General features: G+C 43.8%; 1 protein-coding gene across 1 annotated transcript in view; it reads left to right on the top strand.

Moving 5' to 3' along the window:
* Window positions 1-5817: 5817 nt before the first annotated feature.
* LOC114032532 (mitochondrial glycine transporter-like) overlaps window positions 5818-9352 on the top strand; it is a gene marked incomplete at its 3' end in the record, with an annotated part of 13085 nt that continues 9550 nt past the window's right edge. Inside the window, exons 1-2 of the mRNA XM_027847856.1 lie at window positions 5818-6017; window positions 6604-6811. Of these exons, the coding sequence (XP_027703657.1) occupies window positions 6743-6811 (69 nt within the window). The remainder of the gene's footprint in view (window positions 6018-6603; window positions 6812-9352) is intronic.

Raw genomic sequence — 9352 nt, 5'->3', positions numbered from 1 at the left:
GTGGTATCCCTGCTCAGACTCTTTTTGGCCCATCATGCTTCTATTTGACTCCTGTAAAGCTTCTGTTGAAGTTTTCTGGTAATGTCATTGGCCTCTGAGATGCATTCTCCGTTGAGCTGGAATCCATTGTTCATACCTTGTCTCTGCTACATTGCATTCTTCTAGTATCTCTGTCGAGCTGCCCTTTTCTGGGCAAAGGGCACGTCCACTTTCCCAATTCTACTGTACTTCCTTCTAGGTAAGTCAGATGAGGGGCTGCTGCCCCCTCGTGGTTCCGAGCTTCCATGCAATTTCTTCCACCATAGAGGGAAGGGTCCTATTATCACTCCCTGTCCACATGGCTATTTTACATTGAGCTGATTGCATTTATTGAATAGCCAAGCTATAGAGGTATTGAGAATAAACATTTGTGAAGTGTACGGCATACTGAGAACTGTATTCCTTATTCTCAACATGCTTCGTTTCTAACCAGCCAAAGAGGGACAGAGCAGACCCTACGTCTAGCTAGAAGGAACCTTTGAGGCCGTGTCGTCCAATCTCTTCATTTTACAGATGGAAAAATTGAGTCCCGTTGAGGTTAAGAGGCTGAGGATCATGGATTTAGAGCTGAAAGGGGCCAGAGGTCATCTAGTCACTCTTCATTTACAGATGAGGCAAATGAGTCCTAATGGATAAAGAATTATAGGTCCGGCATAAAAGGCAGGTAACCTTATTGTAATCAACAACAAAAACTACAATTAATATTCTGAGAAGTGTGATACAATATAAAAAGCATGGATTTGAGAGATAGGAGGCCAGAGGTCTACTATGATGGTGAATGAGTTATTTAACCTTTTGAGTCTCAGTTTCCTTTATCTGCAAAATGGGCAGAATAAACTCATCCTATTTACTTCACAGGGCTATGGTGAGCATAACATGAAATAATATACTTAAAAGGAACAAAGCAGTAGTTCCCACTTACATGGTGCTTTCAGACTTACCAAGAACTTCCCCCACAACAGCCCTATGAGGTAGGTGGGTAATATTATCAGCCCTGTTTTGCCCACCGTCACACAACTGCTAAGTATCAGAGTGAGATTCAAATCAAGGTCTCTCCTGATTCCAAGTCTAGTGTCTTTTCTAGTCTATGATGCTGGAAAATTATAAAGCCACAAGATCATAAAATATAGAATAGAAAAAGACTTTAGACATCACTTAGTGCAATGGTCTCCAACCTGTGGGCCACAGACTCCTCAGGACAAAAGTAACAGAACTGCAAGAGTCCAGTGAATCCATACATCCTTAAATGTATTTCCTATAGCTAGCATAAGTAATGTGTGTCATTCATATTGTATCACTGTTTTTCAAATGTATGTGGATTCTATTGTGATTTAACCAAATATAGTTTTATTAAAAAGCATTTCTGAGTTCATAGTAACTTCTTGTCAACATGCATTTTCTCGATCAACAGATGATTATAGTATGGCTACTATCATAGAGGGAGGCATCATTTTTCAGAGGGCACTTAATGCTGGAAAAAGTTGGCAGCCATTGGGAGCAAATATAGGTAGCATTATTATGGCAAATCTGTAACAATGTAAACATTACACACAGTTTCCAAAGGCTATCCAATGTTAACCTTGTTGAAATTTAAATAGACATAAATTCATCATATGTTACTTCCCTGCTGGAGAAACTTAAGCAGCTCCCCACTTTAGAATCACAGATTTAGAGCTGGTGAGGACCCTAGAAATAATCTTGTCCAACTCCCTCATTTTACAGAAAATGAGGCTCCTAGAGATTAAATTATTTACTCAAGGTCATACAGGTAAGGAGCCGAAAAGGTGGGACTCACACTCAGGTCTTACTTAGAATTGTTACCACTACTTTATATAATTCATATTTATCTACAGTAGAAATCAGTGGGGTATCCCTCAACTCAGGGGGTGGGTGCTCCAGGGGATGGCTACTCAAGGTTTGTGGTACTCCAAGGGTCAGTACCCAGAATACTATAGCCCATGAGCCCCCACTAATGTGTTTATCTTTAACCATCAACCAGAGAACACAGTTAACTTCAGGCAAAGATATTTAATGAAATAGAAACAAATCGTAGCCCCAATAGTGTTCACTCTTTTATAAATATGCACAGTATCAAAAGTTGGGGAGCTAGGTGGCGCAGTGGATAGAGCACTAGACTTGGAATCTCTATGAGTTCAAATCTGGCCTCAGACACTTACTAGCTGTGTGACCCTGGGCAAGTCACTTAACCCTGTTTGCCTCAGTTTCCTCATCTGTCAAATGAGCTAGAAAAGAAAATGGCAAACCACTCTGTTATCTTTTCCAAGAAAACCCCAAAATGGAGTCACAAAGAGTCAGACAGGACTAAAAAACAACACATAAACAGAACATAGATGGTAAGGCACACAAACAAGGATCATGTGTGGCCAGGGTCTATATTTGCAGAGGTACACACACACAGACACACACACAGACACACACACACATACGTACACACACAATGCCTTCAACTCTGTAGAGCCAATGATTTCTCTTAGTGATGTCATTGCACTGCTCACCCTAATATAGATCTGTTATTGGTCTCATCATTTCCACTCCAGTGGTTTCCATCTAGGATATAAGTTATTTGGGAGCAAGTCAGTCAAGTAGCCCAGTGGATAGAGTGCTGCTCCTGAACTCAGAAAGATACGTCTTTATGAGTTCAAACCTGGCCTCAGACATTTACTATCTGTGTGACCCTGAGCAAAGTTTCCTGTCTATAAAATGAGCTGGAGAAGGAAATGGCAAACCACTCTAGTATCTTTGTCAAGAAAACCCCAAATAGGGTCGTGGAGAGTCAGACATGACTGAAAATGACTGTAACAACAAGAAGTCAAAAAACATTAAGTACTAATTTCGTACCAGATTCTATGCTGAGTGCTGGGGATACAAATACAAAAAAAAACAAAAAAAAGCAAAAAAAAACCAAACCTGGCCCTGCCCTCAAGGAGCTTACATTCTAATTGGAAAAGACAACACTATGGGAAAGTTTAAAAGGGATGTGAGAAGGTACCCACATGGGGGTATGGTGGAGAAGACCAGAGAGTCAAGAGGGGAATCTCCAAAATGGAGGCCCCTGAAGGGACTCTTCAATGGCAGAAGAGGTTTCAGGGTAAGTTACTTAGAAGTCAAATATCTCATTTGCCTGCCTCTAAGGTATCTATATCTGATATTTGGCGATATTTTATTTGTAAAAAAGGGCTCACCAATGTTGGTTTGCTTGGAAAGCCTCGGGATTGAGAATAAAAGACTTAGAGGGGCAGCTAGGTGGTTCAAATCCGGCCTCAGATACATAACACTTACTAGCTGTGTGACCCTGGGCAAGTCACTTAACCCCAATGGCCTTGCCCCCAAAAAAAAAGAAAGAAAGAAAAAAAGATCTACTGAGAATAAAAGGCTTAGAGACCACAGGATGGACCTATGAGAGGTTGGGGGGAAGGGAAGAGGATGGAGAAAAAGAGATAGATTCCAGTTTTCCAAGATTTCTGGCTTGGGGCTCAAATGAACCAGATTTTTTATTGCAAGAATATTATTCAGCTACTTAAAAGCAAAGATTAATCCTGACTGTCTCATTACCCTGGGCAAAGAATGAGCAAATAGTTGTGTTAAGGAGGAGAAAACAATAATAATAAAAACAAAAACAAAAACAAAAACAAACAACCAAAAAAACCTTGTTAGGTAGGCTCCTTAGAGTTCTTTTTCAATGACAGAGTTGTCTACCTACCTATTTCCCTACAAGAAAGTTTCTCCCTCTAAATGGCAGAGAACAGGGCCCCATAGAGCCAAGGCTAAAGGGAGGAGTTGGGAAAGACTAACTTGGGGAGAGGGAGAGGCAGGAAGATGAGTCTTCTGGACTCCAGACCCTATACTCTATCCACTTTGCCATCTAGTTGCCCCTATGTCAGGACACCCAAGCTCAAATCCGGCCTCAGATACTTACTAGCTGTGTGACCTTGGGCAAGTCACTTCACCCTGTTTGCCTTAGTTCCTCATCTGTAAAATGAACTGAAGAAGAAAATAGCACTTCAATATCTTTGCCAACAAAACCCCAAATAGGGTCACCAGAAGTGGGACGTGACTGAACAACAATAACAAATTTAGGCTCAAGTCTACCAGAAACAATTTTATAACATTTAAAATTTAATTAATTTAATTAAAATAATTTTGTTTAACATTTATTTGACAGTTAATAAGCATTTATTAAATATATATTATGTGCCAGTCACTGTAGTAAATGCTAGGGATGCAAAGAAACAAAAAAAGACAGTCCCTTCTCTTAGGGAGATCACAGCCTCATGGGGGAACCAACCTGGCAACAATTATGTGCAAACAAGATGTAATCAGGATGGATTAAATCAATTGAGAATTAAAGGGACCAAGAGGGTAGGCATCATTAAAAGGTTTGTACCTACCCTTAATCCTGAGAAAAGCCTTTTTGTTCAAAAGGATTTTCCAAGAATTTGCAAAGTGCTTCTGAGGAGAATATTATTTCTTAAGGTTGCTAAAGAAAGGAAACAAGGATTTGTTTTTTTTTTAAATGGTTTCACCAAGGCCAAGTGATATGCCCTAGGGATCACATAGATAGTTATGGACAGAGTTGGGACTTGAATCTAAATACTCTGACTCCCAATCCAGTCTTCCCATATTTATATCCACCTAGAAAAAATGAGTTAAGGAGGTTATTGAGTATAAGAGTCAGTATCTGAACCCTGGCCTCTGGTTCCATATCCAGCAATCTCAGAGATTCCCTTGGAGACTCTAGAAAGAGCACGACCTGGAATCAGGAAGACGTGAATTCCAGTCTAGCCTGGGATACTAACTGTGGTACCCTGGGCAAGTTATTTAGCCCCTTTGAGCCTGTTTTGTCTTCTGTAAAATGGGAATAATCATAAAACTTCTTTCTTCTTTGCCAGGGTTGTTGTGAGGAACAAACGAGATAATATTTGTAAAGTTCTTAGCATAGCGCCTGGCACATAGTAGGTGCTATATAAATGTTAGCTGTTGTTGTTTCATTATTATTACAAACCCTAAATGCTTGCTAGGGGTTCTTAAATTTGGGGGTCCATGCACTTGGCCTTTTACTATTTTGATACTTGTATATCAATATAATTTCTTCCTTTTGCAATCCTATGGAATTTATTTCATGACTCTAAAAGCATTACTCTGAGAAGGGGTCCATAGGCTTCACCAGACTTCAGGGAGGTCCAAACGGGACACAGAAAAGGTTAGGAACTCCAGCCTCAGAAGGAGCATGGTGTAGGAGAAAGAGGTGGATTTAGGGTCCCTGGGTTTGAATCCCGACTGTACCCCCTTGCTACCTTAGACAAGTGGCTAACCTTCTCTGGGCTTCTGTAAGATTAAGAGGGCTGGCTTATTTGACCTCTAAGGTCTTTTACAGACACAGACAGTTACAACATAGGAAATGAAACATTGTCTCAAGGCAAGGTGAGGTTAATTACCCAGCGCAGTTCTAGACATTTCCGCCAGGTGTCACTGCAGGCAAGGATTGATTGGCACCAGTTCTGCTGCTGCAGGAGCCCCGGCACTAAAGCTAACCCCGGAAGCAGATCTTCTCGCTTTTCTCCACCCACTTTAAAAAAAAATGTCGTGGGTCTGATCTGCTGCTGCGTGGCCCGGGGCTTGGGGGAGTAACTTGCGCGGCTCAGAGGGGTCTGCGCAGGGGAGTAGAGGGAGGGTGCAGGGGGTCAAGGGCTCCGAGGGCTTCCTGGCTCCAGACGGTCCTGGGACGCGAGGCTCGTGGCGAGTGATTAAACTGCCGGGGGAGGAAGATTTCCAAGAGAGAGGCCACAGAAGCGGGTTTGTAGGGGCGGGGGGCGTTTTCTGGGACCTCCCCACGTTTCAGCAGCAGCCCCCGAGGAAGGCAAGAGGGTTGGAAGATGGGGAGACAGATGCAGCAGCGCCAGGGAAGCCCGTGAAAAGGGCCTCGCTGTCTGTCGGAGGAAGCCTCCCCTCCCTAACAGGTAAACGTCCGCAACTCACATTGCCTGTGCTCCCTCTCCCCAGCAATCCTGGACGCTTGGGGTAGTGCTGGTTAGCAGCAATGCCCCCGCGTCGCAGAGGAGAAAACTGAGGCTTGCAGAGTTTGAGAGACTGGCCTAGGGCCACCAGACGCAGGAAGCGTCTGACTCTAAGGAGTTGGACTCCAGAGTCTCGTTAACTCAACGCGATCCCGGGTACCCGGTTGGGAAATAGTATGAGCAGAAATAGCAGACTTCGTTCTATTCAGCACGCGTGTGTTAAGCGCCTGCTGTGTGCCAGGCACTATTCTGTATGTTGTGATTACGAAGACGAAAGCTTAACTTGATCCTGCCCCTTGGGGTGTTTACATTCCACTGGAGGAGAACAGCTTGCGGACAGATAAGTAAATGCGGGAGAGAAAGAGTCAGAGGGAGGAGAGAGAGAAGGGCGGGGGAAGGGGGGAGGGATAGAGAGAAAATAAACTTTATAAACCAAAGCAGGAAGGGATTTGACGACTTGGAGGGGGAGTGCAGCTTAGGAAAAAGATGACCAATTAGCCCTTAATCAATTGCCTTCCCTTTCTAGCAGTGACTTCCTCCTGGGATACCGGTCCCGGCCCACCTCGCTCCTCCTGGGTCCCACGGAGCTGGGAGTGAGCTCCCGGGGAGCCTGGCGGGCTTTCTCTGGACGCTGCCTTTCTCAGCCCGACCCGAGCGCATCCTCTTCAATGATCCAAAAGTCCCGGGCCCCGCTACTCAAAACTCAAGATGTTGGAGACAGAGTGGAAACTCTTATGGTAATAATGGGGGGGTGGGGGGCTGGGGTCTCAGAAGTGCGTGAGTGAGCTGCCCCGGGAGCCCCTGGGGAGAGAAGAGCGTTTCTCTTATGAGTGTCGTCCAGGCCTGGTTGATATTGCTTGGGTATGGGTGGAGGAGGGCGGGGCTGGTACCCCAAGCTGCAAGAGTAGATTGAGTGAGCTGAAAATTGATGTTTCCCATCCGTCCAGCTTGAAGCCTTGGGGTTGTTTGTTGCTGCGCCGGGAGAGAGACTGGGGTCATTTGCAAGTCTGGTGCAATGATGGGCGAATGTTTGTGAGCTCTCTCCCCCACCCCTGGTGCATTTCTCTGACTTGGCCCTGTGTGCCTAAAATGAAAGATTTTTTCTCTTCTCGCTAATGCTGGTCAGAGGGGATAGGCTGGGCCCAAGCCCTTGCTGCTGAGGTCTGTGGGGCATGACAAGGCTTTTTGCATTTGGACTTGCTGCCTGGCATAGAGTGGGGGAGGGAGGGAACAGAGAGCCTGGAACATGTAGAACTTGCTTCAAAACAGAGCTAGTAATTAATATTTCTAAAGAGAGAGAGGAAGGAATAAGCATTTATAGAGTGCCTTCAATGTATCAGGCACTGTGCTAAGTGGTTTTTTTGTTTGTTTTACAAATATCTCATTTGAACTTTCTACAACCTTGGGAGATAGGTGTTACTATTAACCCTATTTTACGGTTGGAGAAACTGAGTCAAATAGGTACAGTGAGCTGCCTTAAGTGTCTGAAGCCTAAGGTCTTCCTGACTCCATCCTCAGCTCTTTTTCCACGGCTCCCGTTAAACCATAGAATAAAAGGGTCTTGTGTTTTGTTTTGTTTTGTCTTGTCTTAAGCCTCTCTGGTGGAGAGGCAAAAAAACATAAGATTTGGAATAGAAAAGGTTGAAAGATGGAGGGGAATGAGTTCCAGCTGCAGCAGCATCAGGGAAACCAAGAAAGAGGCTGAAGGGGGATTTCAGATCCTGGGCAGTCCTTTGACACCTGTGTGATCTGGTTGGACTGCTTGGTAGGGCACAGAGAGCCCCAGCTTTGAAGTCTGGCCACTGAAACTGGCATTCCAGCTCAGCTGTCACTGGCAAGACACTGGAAGATGAGAGGTTTGGGCTAGATGCCTCCTTCTACACACTTGGCCTCTACAACTAGAGGGACTGCCTGTGTGCACACACCTACAAATGAAACGATCATAGATTTTTTTTTAAAGAGCTAAGAAGGGCTTTAGAGTTCATTCAGGCCAGCCCCGCCACCCTTAATTTTACAGATGAAGAAAGTGAGGCCCAGAGAGATTAATTGACTTGTCCAGTTTCACACTGGCAGGAAGTGACAGAGGAAGGACTTTAACCCAGGTCATCTGACTTTTGGTAGTATACCATGCTGTATCTCCATGTCTGTTAGATGGCACAGTGATTCCTGGAGTCAGGCTGAGTTCAAATTGACCCTTAGATGCTTACCATCTGTGTGACCCTGGTCAAGTTACTTAACCTCTATTTGTCTCAGTTTCCTCCTTTGTAAAAAGGGAATGATGATGATAACAATAGCACCCAGGGTGCCCTGCCAGGATTGTTGTAAGAATCAAATGAGATCTTTTTAAAGAGCTCTATAAATGCTACCTATTATAGTTACTAGCTATGTGACCCTGGGCAAGTCACTTAATCACTGTGTCTCCTTCCTTTTCCTCTTATGTAAAATGGGTTAATAGCACCTACTTTCCAGGGTTGCTGTGAAACTCTCAGGAGATACAGGCATACCTTGTTGTACTGCACTTTACATTATTTCGCTTCAGAGATATTTCGGGTTTTTGCAAATTGAAGGTTTGTGGCAGCCTGCGTCCAATAAGTCTATCAGCACCATTTTTCCAACAGCATGTGCACACATTATGTCTCTGTGTCACATTTTCATAATTCTGGGAATATTTCAAACTTTTTCATTATTGTTGTATTTGTTACCATGATCTGTGATCAGTGATCTTTGATGATACAATTGTAATTGTTTTGGGACCCCTCAAACCTATAAGGCATCAAACTTAATAAATGTTGGGTGTGTTTGAATTTTCTGCCACGGCTTCCCTATTCCCTAAGACTGAGCAATATTGAAATTAGGCCGGTTAATAACCCGCAATGGCCTCTAAGTGTTCAAATGAAAGGAAGAGTTAGTCTGTTGGACAGACGTCCTTGTCTTAGTTGAAGAAACTGCCACAGCCACCCCCCTGATCAGCCAGCAGCCCTCAGCACTGAGGCCAGGCCCTCCGCCACTCACTGAAGGCTCGGGGGATGGTTTACATTTTTTAGCAATAAAGTATTTTGTAATTAAAGTATACACATTGTTTTTTTAGACATGATACTTTTTTTTATTTAACAGACTACAGTATAGTGTAAACATAACTTTTATATGTACCAGACCATTTGTGTGACTCACTTTATTGCCACCTTCCTTTTGTTGTAGTGGTCTGGAACTGAATCTGCAATCTGTCCAAGGTATGCCTGTATCTTTATATAAATATGTAAATCCTGGGCAAGTCTGTT

The sequence above is a fragment of the Vombatus ursinus genome, unplaced genomic scaffold (genome assembly GCF_900497805.2).
Source record: "Vombatus ursinus unplaced genomic scaffold, bare-nosed wombat genome assembly UNPS02005459.1, whole genome shotgun sequence".
Taxonomy (NCBI): Eukaryota; Metazoa; Chordata; class Mammalia; order Diprotodontia; family Vombatidae; genus Vombatus; species Vombatus ursinus.
This window is presented reverse-complemented; position numbering and strand designations above follow the sequence as displayed.